This window comes from Mastomys coucha, unplaced genomic scaffold, assembly GCF_008632895.1.
Source record: "Mastomys coucha isolate ucsf_1 unplaced genomic scaffold, UCSF_Mcou_1 pScaffold9, whole genome shotgun sequence".
NCBI classification, from domain to species: Eukaryota; Metazoa; Chordata; class Mammalia; order Rodentia; family Muridae; genus Mastomys; species Mastomys coucha.
This window is the reverse complement of record NW_022196915.1, coordinates 19,990,699-20,003,629: the sequence shown is the minus strand read 5'-3', so window position 1 is coordinate 20,003,629 and position 12,931 is coordinate 19,990,699. Positions and strand designations below refer to the sequence as shown.

Below are 12,931 nucleotides of genomic sequence, written 5' to 3'. Positions count from 1 at the left end.
AGCTCTGCTCTGGCCTCCTATAGATCCAGCCCTCTGGAGCAGAGCTAAGCCTCTGCAGAGGAAAGCAGGTTGCAGAGGGCAGCTCAGAGGACCCTGCAGGGTAAGAAGTAGCCACAGAGGCTCTGAGGTGGCTTCCCCAACAGTAGTGCTGAGACCCTCAGGGAGCTTCACCCACACCCCAGGGATGCTCAGCCTTCCAAGAAACTTATCACCTGGTAAACTCCACTTGGCACAGACATGAAGAATGAGACTGGTGACAGGTACCATGCTTTCAGAGCACGTTTAATAAAGCTCTTGGTGGTGGCCGGGCTCTCAAGGTGCCATCCTTTTGGGTGGCCACTGAGGACCCTTCCTGAATGAGAGGCCAATGCTGATGATCTTGGCACTATCCCCTCTGACACATGCTGAGCCCGTGTGTTTAGAGAAGTATCCAGATCCTGCCTGGACTATGTGGGATCCTGACAGTCCCCATTCTGGTGTCAGGCTCCTCCTCTCTATCTGGCACTTAGAGGCAGATGGCCCTGCTGGTGGCCTGGCCCAAACTTGAAGCTTCTAGCTTCCTCTGTAGCCTGTGGCCAGCCCTGCAGGGAAAGTGAGCAGACATAGACAGACATGTGCCTCTGCTCCTTTCACTCTGGTGCTCTGGCCTCTTTGGTCCCGGCAGTCAAGCTTCCGAGGGTGGCAAAGAACTCCTCCATTTCCTTCTGCAGCAGCTGGTTCCTGCGCTCTGCGTCCTCGCGTGCTCGCTCCGAGTTCCGGAGCTTGATCTCCAGCATGGCGTACTTCTTCTTCTCCTGGTCCAGCTCCTCTTCCAACCGAGACATCTGCTTCCGCAGGTCAGCACTGCCCTCCTCGATGCTTAAAAATCAAGAAGAGGGGTTTTCAGACTCTAGCTACTGGGGTACTGTCACAGCAGGAATGGACCTGGGTCTCACCCAGTCAGGGAGGTGGGAAGAGGGCTGTAGGAAGGGATCTCACAGTCTTGCTCAGTGCTACAAGCCAGTGGGGGCTCCCTACAGGGAAGCTTCCTTGGGTTTGTGACCCAGAAAGGCCACCATAAGGATTCCTGCTCAGCACCGGGACTAGCAGTATCCCTGAGCCCTCGCTAGATGTCGCCTTTTGTCTCTCCACTCCCATCAGGAGTCCTGGTGGGGGAATCACATTTCACTAGCAAGAGGGGCAGAGGTCCCTGGCCCATGTTTTTATACTCTTACCCACATCTGCTGCTGCTTTCTATACAGTGCCTGGAGAAAGGTGGCCTTCCTTCACCACAGCTCTGAGCATACTATCAGAAAGGGAACCTTGCGGAGGATGGCACTGAGGTGTCGCTTGCTTCTCTTCCGTTCCCAGCCCTTTGCTATCCTCTCCTTGCTTGGGCCTCCCCCTCTCGGTCTATACTATGTTAGAGTGACTTTGTCCAGTCTCTTGGTCCTAATAAGCCCTCCTAGTAAGGTCTTGGCCTGATCGTGAGCATCTCCAGCTGAACAGTCCGACATGGAGCTCCTGACAGCCATGCTCTCTCTCTCCAGTGAGCACCTGCTTCTAGCTCTTCCCCCACAGCTCTAAGACGTTTATGCCAGCTGAACTCTTCTCAACTCATCAGAGAGCAAGGCCCACCCAATCCACCTCCAAAACACGTGCCAAAATCTGTTTCTCCCACCTCCACTGTTGTTCCCTCGGCCCATGCTACCCCACAGGCTTGGACTCCTATTGCCTCCTAATTGGTTCCTACTAAACCTCCAGTAAGCTTTCCTTCCAGAGAGCCAAAGCCCTTGAGACACTCCCTCAGTTCCTCCACACTCACTCTCCCCTGAAGAAGACCAAACAGTACCCAGGCTAGAAGCCCCTGCCTTACTACCTTGCTCAAGGCTTGCAGAGCTCTAAGACATGCTCTCCTATCCCCCAACCCCTAGACCTTACTATCCTCTCCCAGGGAGGCCCCCTTCCCTCCCTAGGGCTCCTGTTCTATATCCACTTCCTAGTCATGCATTTCTGATGAATCTTGTGTATGGTCTCATCCTGGTAACCCCCAAATACAAGTCAGGCACAGAATTCTGGTGAATTTGGGACACAGCTCAGTCCCCAGTATCTAGCACAGCATCTATCTGTTTTTTGCCAACAAAAGATCCCCTTAAGGAGATACTGGAAGGGCAGACATTGGATTACAGGAGGCAGAATGGGTGAGCTCCCTGTATGCCAATACAGCATATTCCCAGAAGCCTGCTGGATGGGACATGGCACCATGGTCCCCTTCCTTCCTGTGCTGGAGACCATCCTCATACAAACTCTCCTTCCAAGCGACCCCTCTGTCAGTTGAGAGTGGTTCAAGGGCCTTCACTGTTCCCCTCCATTCTTCCCAAGGAGGCCCTGTGTAGTTAAGGAGTGGTATAACTAGGCTTACTACAGGCTCCCTGGATAGGCTGGTTTGCACATTGGACAGCCTCTGGGCAGCCCTCTCTGTGGTCACGCTCAGTGATATGGTCATTCAAGGCTCTGTTCTCACCCATGGCATCCCAGAGAGCCACGTGGCTCCTGACTCCTGTTTCTACAAACAAACTGGCATTCTCCCTTGTGGAGGCCTGCCAGCTGATGGGTCCACCCACTCCCGACCCCTCCCCCCCCAACAGGATAGTGCTATTTTCCAAGGAAGGCAACTGGCTGCTCTGAGCCCCACCCCTTGCAGCTCTCTAAGCCCCTCCCCCTGCAGCTTTCCAAACAGCCAGCATAAGCGTGGTCCTTTACCTTTTCAGGCTCCTCTTATACTCAGTCCTCTGGTGACACAGCTCTGCCCTGAGCTCAGCCACCTGGCCCTGGAGAGCCCGGCAGCGGCGAACATGAGCCTGCGTGGGGCTGCCTGGGTCATTGGGCTCACTGCTGCCACTGCCCACACATGCCTCATCCAGGCTGTGGCTCAGGTCCGGGGACCGGTGGCCCTCACTGCTGCTGGGGAGAGGAGAGGGCTCGAGAGCCCACTCAGTGTGTAAGGAACTGCAGGCGGAAGAGTTGCTGGCCCGGCAGGCTGTGCAGCTGCTGACAGAGGCCTCTCGGGAGGACGAGGCTACAGACCATGCCGTGCTGGCCACGCTGGCAGTGCTAGAAAAGTGGCTGGATGGCGGCACATTGTCGTAGGTGGAGAGTCTCTGTGCTGAGCCTGTATCCTTAAGGCGGTCCCCTGATGAGGCCCGACGGTGGCTGCGAAGAGATGATAGCCCGTTTATGAGCCAGTTCCCACCAGAGGAGATGATGGGTACTTCTAAGGATGAGCTGACCGCTTTTGGGCTCTCTGACCGTGACCCCTGCTGCCGAAAAGAAGACTTCCAGCCAGGCAAAGTGTGCATCCTCTTCCCAGGGCTGGTGGCTGCGGGGCCAAGGCGCGGCGGGGAAGTTCTAGAGAGCACTGCGGCAGCTGGCCCATCCAGAGATGAAGTTCTGAGCGTGGGCAAGCCAGGGCTGCCAGGCTCACCCTGGCGATTCCTGGTGACCTCTTCAGAGCCCCACTCTACTGTGCCCTGGACAGTACCATGTGGTAAGGCAGGCTCTTCAAGGGAGGTGGCAGCAAAGAGCTGTCCATGTTTGCGGATGAGGACAGTCATCAGATGCTGAACCAGAGACGTGCCTGTGACAAAGAAGGGAGAGCTTGGCTGCAAGTGGCAATACCCACGCCACTAACACACACAGGGCTAACTACAGCTCAGCCACAGGATGCCTGTTCCCGCAGGGGACCTCCCCTGTGTTTGAGTGAGAACCATCACACCAGCCAGTACCAAGCACAGGAGCGTGCCCACAAAGCCCCTGAGCATGGAGGAAGCATAGCACTGCTCACCTTAGGAGGAGGTAAGGTGCCATGCACACATGATGCTCATTAAGGCCATGGGATGGTGGATGGCAGGATGCAAATGGAAATCAAAAGCCAGTAAGTCAGAGCCCATCCACCACACACGACTCTTGGACAGAGTTCTCGTTCTCTTTCTCTCTCTCTCTCTCTCTCTCTCTCACACACACACACACACACACACACACCCTTTTTAAAAATTACTTATTTGGGAGCTCAGCAGTTAAGAACACTTGGTGTTCTTGCAGAGGACTTGAGTTCAATCCTCAGCACTCAAATGGGGGCTCAAAACCATCCATAACTCTAGTTCCAGGAGATCCAATGCCCTCTTCTGACCTCAGCAGACACCAGGCATGCACATGATACACAAACATACATGCAGACAAAGCACTGATACACATTTTAAAATGAAAATTTTAAAAAGATTTATTTTATGTATATGAGTGTTCTATCTGCATGTGCGCCTGCATGACAGAAGAGGGGATCAGATCCCAGTACAGATGGCTGTGAGCCACCATGTGGTTGCTGGAGATTAAACTCAGGACCTCTGCAAGAACAGGCAGTGCTTTTAACCACTGAGCCATCTCTCTGGACCCAAAATAAATTTTTTTTAAGAAAGTATTTACATGAGTATTCTGGCGGCATGTATTTATGTGTCTGTGGAGGTTAGAAGAAGAAGTCAGATCCCCTGGAACCAAAGATACAAATTATGAATTGCCATGTGAGCACTGGGAACCAAACCTGGGTCATTTGCAAGAGTAGCAAATACCACCATGGCTCTAGCCCCTATAAATATGTATGGATACACACACACACACACACACACACACACACACACACACACACACAGTGTTGCCCACCCATCACTCCATCATCCCCAAGATTCAATGCTTCAAATCTAGGAGCTCGGTGTGGGGCCCAGCACACCAAGGACAGGGTGATGGGAAGGTCTACTGTGTCTATTCTGCAACCAAATACCAGAGAAGGGAGGTTCACCATGGATGAAGATGACCATGGCCTGGGTGAGCTCCGCACGGTATTCTAGTGATCCAGGAGGAAGTACAGAAGGTATTTCTCAGTCAGAAAACTGGGCCCTTCCAGAGTGGGCTCTAAGATTGCTGCTGGTATCCAACTTGGGGCCAAAACCAAGTCCTAAGCCAGGGCCTCAGGAGTGTCCCCATCAGGTAGATGTGACCATCCTGTGTGGATAGCATGATTCCTGCATTGGCTCTGCTGGTGACAGTCTTCCCAAGGGCTTGTACATTCTTGCTTTCACTCAGCCTGTCTACGTGGGCCCTGTGCAAGCTTGGCTGGCAGGACCCTGGTGACTCATTTCACCTTGCTTGGCCTGTTTCATCATCTGGGACTCAAGGGCAATTTTGACACTTAGGCTGGGTGTGAGGACAGCCCAGGAGGCTGCTTTGGCCCTTTCTCACCTCCTTCCCTCCTGAGACTTTGTCTCATGAGGTCCAGGCTGCCCTCAAATTCCTGGACTTCAGTCATTCTCCACCTTAGGCTCACTATGTTGCTTTTCAAAAACATCATTGTATTATTACTTATCGCAAAAGAGAAATTCTCTGGTGCTTCATGGGTCTGTCATCCAGGAACCTAAGACAATAACTTGACTGTGACAGTAAAGCAGGAAACAGTCCAGGTGGGCTCAAGGATCCCTGCTTCCCAGCTGTCCTGTCATCTCTAACCACTGGCCATCTTAATGTTTTCCAAAGATCGGCTGCTAGCAGCCACAAAGGGCAAGATGAAGGGGAGGAGGTTCTGTCCCTGAACATCGGGGCAGGACCTCTAAGCTATTGATCCCCTGGCCTGGCTCTGAGCCCACAGTCCCCCAGCTTCGGACACTGCCAAGCCACCTGACCTTCCATGATGGTTACTGGATCCTCTAGCTGTGGCCGAAGGATGTTAGGGCCAAAGACGGTTGCCAAGTTCTGGACACTCATCTTGTTGACATCTGAGTGGGCCTGCACTTCATCCAGAAACCTGCAAAAGAGAGAAGGAACAATTAGTGAAGCAGTGGACTCTGAACTCTTCCGTGAGCTCCAAACCCACCAAGGCACACCTACCTCATCTACTTAATTCGACACCACCTGGCCATCCACCACATCAACACTCCTAGCCACACCTGTCAGACATACCCACCATACCATATGAACGAGGCCCACTCCAGCCAGCCAGCCAGCCACTCACATATTACATGTTCTGTTCATCCATCAGACTACACCTCTGCTTCCAAGCCCCCACCTCATTTGTCACAGCTATGAACAGCCAAACCCCAGAGATAGCCACACAAAGCCCACCCCACCCTTACCCACTTAACTCCACTATACCCAACCACCCACTATGCTATTATGCTACCTCCAATATCCAGTCATATCCCACACCCACCCAGCCTATACCTTCATATCTACATTCCCTCTAGCCATACCCTTTCCCCCCAACCCCCACCACACGGCCCCATCTTTGTGCCCTCAGGCCCCATCCCACCCTACACTCAGCCAGGCCTCCCAGACTTTCCATGGTTGCTGGGTATGGTCAGCTGTATGCACCTGTATCTGATCATGACAGAACATCCCCTGAGATCTAAGAATATCAAGAGAAACGAAGGCTAAGGGACACGGTTTGGTTATCCCTGGTGCAGAAGACTAATGTCCCAAAAGCTCAGGCCCCCACCTGGTAATGGGTGAATGTCATCACCACAGGCCTACCAGTACCCAATATGAGAGTACATGAGAGTATATACCTCATGAGATATATACCTCATAAAGGGGAATATACCTGCAGAGAAGGAAAGTGAGAGGGCAAAGGGCAGGTTGCTTCTGGAATCACTGACTACCTCCTGCATCTCTGTGTTTTTCCACATTCCTGCCATTCCAGTACTTGGTGAGGCAGTGTTGAGAGGGCAAATGGCCCTCCTATACAGTTTTGTCTCTCCAGAGATGGAGGGAATGAGCAGAGAGCCAGAGGAGCCCAGAGGAGCCCCACCCCAAACAGGCCACTCACTTGCAGATGTATCTGAGCAGGTTGTAGTTGGCCTGAGGAAGGTTGCTCACTTGTTTAGCCAACTCCACCGTCCCCTTGAGAAGAAAGGAGAAGAAAGCATTTCAGACACCAGCAGTAAGGCCTTCTCTGAAGGGAGGGCTGTGAGACAGAACAGAGGTGTGGCCCATCCCAGATGACCTCCTCCATGCCTCCAAAGTGTGGCTGTGACCTCTTGGGGAGCTGGGGTGAGGGGCGAGCCTCTGCAAGGCCACAGAGGAATGTCTCGGCTCACTTATCAGGGCACAAATATTTGCCAGATAACAACTCTCATCCCCCCACACAGCCACAGAGAAGGCAAACAGTCTTTTCAGCTCAAAGCTGCAGATGGCCAGGAGGGCAGAGTGTGAAGGGCAAGGGGCTGAGACCCCCTCCCATCCTGGGAGCTGTCTTAGGAAACAGGTAACAGGGCTCTTGGTCACTGTGCAGGTTTGGAAGCCTGAGTCTGTGGGAGATGATGGCAGAACAGAAGCACCCACTGTGAAGAGGCCAGAACTGGGCAGCCTGGGTTAAGAGAGATCTACATTCCACCCCCACTTCTACTTCTGTGAGAGATTACTGAGGAAAATTAAGAAGGCTACACAGACTGCACAGCACTTGGGGATTCCCTCTCTCCGACACAGCAACCTTCCATCAGGATCCATGTGCAACTGATAAGTCCTGACTCCATATGCCCGCTGCCCGGCAGCCTACCCCCAGGATGTGTCCCGAGAGGCACTGACCTCCCCCTCGTCCTTGGTGAGCAGCTGGGCGCAGCTGAGGAAGTCCTCATACCTGGCGAAAGGGATGACGGGCTCTGGGAGCTCCCGAAGGTACAGCTTCAGCAGGGAGGCCACTGTGTGCACGTCTGTGGTGCTGGGATGAAAAGGGAGACACGAGTGAGAGCAAGACCCCAGGCAGCTGCAAGACTAACACCTAGGCTGTACTTCACATGCCCCAGGCAGTCCTGGGCTCAGGTCAAGCTGTGTGCATACAGCTAGGTTCTCTGGAGCCAGCTGCAGCTGCCCTGGTCAAGGTCAGGCCCAAGCTGCCCACAAGCACAGGAGGCGGGGCCCCTGTGGGGAGTGTGACTGAGCCACCAGAAACTCTAGCTTGGGTCAGTCCCACACCACTGGCTCAGAATCTAGCTAGTGTCTGGTCCATCATACGGAGTGAAGGAGAGCCCTCTTCTGTGATAGGAGTGTGGGACTTGGAGACCTTCTCTACATACAGTGTGGAACTTGGGAGATGTTCTGCAGCACAAGCCACAGGGTTGCTCTGGGTGGAAGGAGTTACCTATGATCTGGATCAGCTCATAGGAAGCTCTCATGGTACACCCAAGCCTTTGCTTGAGCTTGCTTAGCTCATGGCTGAACTGGGGAATCTATATCAGAGGGATACCATCAGGGCTGACCTTCCTGCAGAGAGCAGGCATCTAAGCATTGACTGGACAGATGAGAGGTCAGGCCCTTGTCTCTGGATGTCCACCACAGGACTTAGTCTCCACTACTGGCTCAGAGATACCTCTGCTGAAGTGTGTGTGTGTGTGTCTGTGTCTGTGTGTGTATGTATGCTTGTGTGTGGGCTGAAGTGTGTGTGTGTGTGTATGTGTGTATGTATGCATGTATGTGGTAGGAAAGAGACAAGGGTATCCCAGCTCAGGCTCACATCCTCTTTTCCTGTCAATCTGGGCTCTGGCCAGTCCTGGCCACAGCTGGCTCCTCCTGGATTCCTGGCCCCTGGCTTCAAGCCCCAGCTTAAAGTTCCTCATAGGAGGCACTGGGAGAAGATGGGCCAGGGACTGCCATAAACACCCAAGATCCACACATGTGGGGCTCTTCTCTGACCTCACCTCTCTAGCCAAGCATGCTCACTGCCCACTGCCTTCTCCTGGGCCACTTTCTCCATACACCCTGGAGGCCAGTATCCTTCCCAACTGGGACTCTTCAGGGTCAGCAGCTGCTGCTGCCTCAAGGAGACAGGAAGTGGAACTGGTTAAGTGGTAGCTCCCCTTACTCCAGTCCACAGACCTTCCTGCATCCCTGCTCAAAGCTCCCTCCCTCACCTTTACCATCCTTCATCCACAGAGACCTGGCACTCAGCTGTACCCTTGGCCCATTTTTCCTCACACTCTGGCTCTCCCATGGGCTCGATCTGCAGCCCTCTATCCCTACTCACTGATGGTCTCTTCTTGAACACTTGACTCCGATGTCCCCGAATTCCCTCCAACACCACTGTGAATCCACCCCAACCCCATCACATTCTCAGTAGCACAGAAGAGAGCAGCATTCCAGGTCAATGCCCGGGCCCATCAGCCTCATATCTCATAGTATAGGCTACATCAGCTGGTGGGCTGAGGCCAGGCCACAGAAGGCCCAATGGGTCAGTAGACCTGCTCTGGTCAAGTCAGCTGTCTCCACTGCCCATGCCCCATCTGCAGCTTCCCATCATCTCCCCATTTCCAAAGACACCTTCTTGCCCATGCCAGCAGCAGCATTCATCTGGAATAAAGGCCTTGCCTCTTAACTCTCTCCAGTCCTGGAAAACACACACACACACACACACACACACACACACACCTGGGGCTGAGAGAATGGTACTATGGAGAAAGAATAACTGGGTGTAAGGAGAGTTTTGAGGTAGAGAAAAACCAAGGCCAGAAGTAGTTTCTGAACATAGGCTATAGCACAAGGGGTGGGGGCAGTGGTGGGGGTGGGTTTTGGAGGGTGGGGACTGCAGCACCAGGCTGAGTAAGTCTGGGAGAGGGAACCCCATCATGCAAGCCCAGTTGGTTGGTGGAAGGACTCGCTGTGAGTGAGTTGTAGGAGCAGAGCTCCAGTGTCCACAGTGAGCAAGTGGGCAGGGGAGCAGAGCCCCCTGGCCTCTATGAGTAGGGGGCAGTAAAGTACTATGGTGCTCTTATGAGTGAGCGGAGGGGAGCAGAGCCCTAGAGCCCACTTTGAACAGATACAGAACAGTAGAGCCCTGGAGGCTCTGTGACTTGGGAGGCACAGCTGCTATGAGAATAGCAGAAATCAGGAGAGAATGGTCTCAGAAACCTAGAGGAGTTTCTGCACAGAGGCAAGTCAGAGCCCTACGGTGGAGAGACATCATTGAGATGCCTACCTTCGAGGAGGGACTGGTAAAGCCCCAGGAAAGGAAGGGTCATGATTGAGAGGCAGCCAGAAGCCACAGCCTGGAAGAGGGGCCTTGTCATGCTGCCAAAGCAGAGATGTAGGTCTATGGGCCTGAACTCAGGGACAGGAGCCAATCTGAGCCCAAGTGGCACCGTGCATTAAAACAGGAGGTATGATGAGACAATGACACTACAGGGTGGGTTAGGCTGGAAGAATTGTTTCCTTGCCTGGAGACCCCAATATGGTGGTGGCATGAGGTCTGACATCCTTCTGTGGTATCCACCCTACGGCACTGTATCTGACCCTGGATCCTAAAAGCCATTGTTCCCGGGCCCTACCAAGGCAGCTCTTGTTTGAGGCAGTCTTTAACCTTGATGACATCTAGCTGGAGATATGGAGAGTGATGCACAAGTTTCCACAAGCTGTGGACAGAGATTCACAAGGAGCCACGTAAAGGGACTCCTATGCTCTCTGAGGAGCCATGGTTAGCCCTGAACTCCACATCTAATGAAAGAACTGGCCCACTCTATGTCCTCGGGGAGGTCCAAGGCCAAGATGAACGCTGCAGAACCTGTCTCCTGGCAGAAGGAGCCTACATCTGAGGGAAGATGTCACAAGAGGCAGAAGTTTTATGGATGTCTGGTTTGGTTTGATGGCTTGATATAAGAACTATACAAAACTACACTGTAATGAGACAGCCCACACAACCCCACGGAGAGGCAAACCCCATTTCCCCCATTCTTAGACCCTGGGCAATGCATAGTGTTGGCTTCCCCTAGCCCTGGGACAGCCTCAATGATGAGCACAGATCCAAAGTGAACAGAAGTGACTGTCTTCCCAGAATCTGACTGAGATGGAACTCAGTTGTTCTGCCATCTTGCCGTTACAGAAGCTTGGACTGGGTCAGTGGGAGAGGCAGAGCTAAGAGGCACGCTGCAGTAAGCGTGGAATCCTAGATGCAGCTGTGCCTGGCAAGTAGCTGAGGCCTTCATTCCCTGGGTCAGGGAAGAGCTGTGGAAACCACCAAATGGCTGACCTTGTTTGTGGCAGACACCCTCAAGAAGATCAGGCACCAGCTTAACTCTGTGCCCCAGTATCCCACACTCTGGGCAGATTGGCTAAACATGCATGAGTCACATGGGCAACCAACACACCAGGCCCTGCTCAGAGATGCTGGTGTCAGGGAGGAGCCTACTGGAGCCTTAGCAAGTAGTTCCACCTATACTGCCCTGTCCCCCCCAGAGCTCACCTGTCAAACAGCGGCTTCTCCCCACAGTCGAAGGAATCCTGCAGGTCCCTCACCAGGTTGGCCTGGCCAGGCATACGGAAGAGCCCCTCTTCACTGAGTCCTCGCTCTCGGATGAAGTCCACACACTGCTCCACCAGTAGAGGTGCCAGCCGGGGACCAAACTTCCGCTCATGGTGCACCGTGTCCTCCAGTCGCTGCCCAAAGATCCCTGGACATAGAAAAGGACTATTCATACTCCCCTGGCACTCAGCATAATGGTGGGTGAAGGGTGTCTGGGACAATGGAAGTCAAAGAATGCTGTGTGTGCACCAAAGGAGGCTCTTCCCAAGGAAACAGATTGGACTCTGGGAGGGCACAGCCAGGTGGCTGATAGGACAGCAGTAGGTGTGGCCTGTGGAGCTTGTCCAAGCCAGGAGAAAGGGGCCCCTTAGGGAGCATGTGCTTGTATTGTATTGATGGATAAACTCACACCAGAAGTGAGACTATGCCATGCCCAAACACAGGAAAATGAGCAGACGCCTAGTGGGTCAGCCCACGGGAACTGCTGCAGAAGGGAGTGGTCAGAAGGCACAGCTCATAGGACAAGATAGATAGTATGCTGATGTGAGAAACACCACCCTTCTCAACGCCATTCCTCACAATGATGCAATGAGCTTTGGGGAGCTAGCTCAGCTCAGTGGGTAAAGCTCAACACACAGGTGTGAGGCCTTAGCTCAGGTCCGTACACAGCTGGACAAAGTGGCGCACATGTGTCATTTCAGTGCCTGTGCTCCCATGGCTGGATGGGAAGGTGAAGATGGGAGGGTCCCTGAAAGCTTACTGGCCAGCTAGCCTGGCATATGTAGCAGTAGGCAAGAGACTCTGTCCCTAAAGACAGATACCCAAGATTGTCTTTTATCCTCATATGTGCCCTCTCTCTCACACACACAAACACACAGCAAACAGGGAGAGAGAAACAGAGACAAAGAAGGAGGGAGAGAGGAAGGGAAGAAGGAGGAAGAAGAGGAGAAGAGAAGGAGGAGAAAAGAAGAGGTAGAGGAAGAGGAAGAAGAGGAGGAGGAGCTCTATGCACTACGCTCAGAGCAGAGGAATGAAGCACTGTGTACCACTAGCAGGAACAGGAGATGGTACAGCTGAGACAGACATGCAGTGTGGTGGGATTTCCAAGGAACTGAAAACCGACTGACTGCAAGCAATCCCAGCTCTGGGTAGATCCAGTTAAAGAACTAAAAGGGGGTATGGAGGAAATATGTATGCACATGCACAGCAGCTTTGCAAACAGCAACAAAAGATGGGAGTTCATCTACAGCTCATCCATACCCACAATGCATTACACCTGCACAGTGAGATGCAGTTCTGCCTTACAAAGTCAGGAAATACTGAGAGAGGCTGCAACAGGGAAGAATCCAGAAGACACCATGCAGAATAAGACATTCACAAAGGAACAAAAGTAGTGTGACTGTGCTGGTGAGACATTCCTACATTGTCACACACAGACAGAAAGTGGAATGGTGGCTGCTGGGGGCTGTGAGGGAGGTGGGTATTCAATGGCACAACTTCAAAGCCGAAGGATGGTTACAGCACCATGTGAACAAGGTTTAAGAAGGATGAAGCAGGCCGGGCGGTGGTGGCGCACGCCTTTAATCCCAGCACTTGGAAGGCAGAGGCAGGCGGATTTCTGAG

General features: G+C 53.1%; 1 protein-coding gene across 6 annotated transcripts in view; it reads right to left on the bottom strand.

Moving 5' to 3' along the window:
- Window positions 1-266: 266 nt before the first annotated feature.
- Window positions 267-12,931, bottom strand: part of Arhgap22 (Rho GTPase activating protein 22) — a 153,005-nt gene continuing 140,340 nt past the window's right edge. For 5 of the 6 annotated variants that reach the window (XM_031361769.1, XM_031361767.1, XM_031361770.1 and 2 more), the window contains 6 exons: window positions 11,249-11,456; window positions 7,606-7,738; window positions 6,848-6,921; window positions 5,706-5,827; window positions 2,743-3,616; window positions 267-858 (listed from right to left, as the gene is read on the bottom strand). In XM_031361769.1, the coding sequence (XP_031217629.1) occupies window positions 630-858; window positions 2,743-3,616; window positions 5,706-5,827; window positions 6,848-6,921; window positions 7,606-7,738; window positions 11,249-11,456 (1,640 nt within the window). In that variant the 3' untranslated portion in view covers window positions 267-629. Of the gene's footprint in view, window positions 859-2,742; window positions 3,617-5,705; window positions 5,828-6,847; window positions 6,922-7,605; window positions 7,739-11,248; window positions 11,457-12,931 lie in introns of those variants that run through there. The other variant, XM_031361772.1, reaches the window with a different exon arrangement.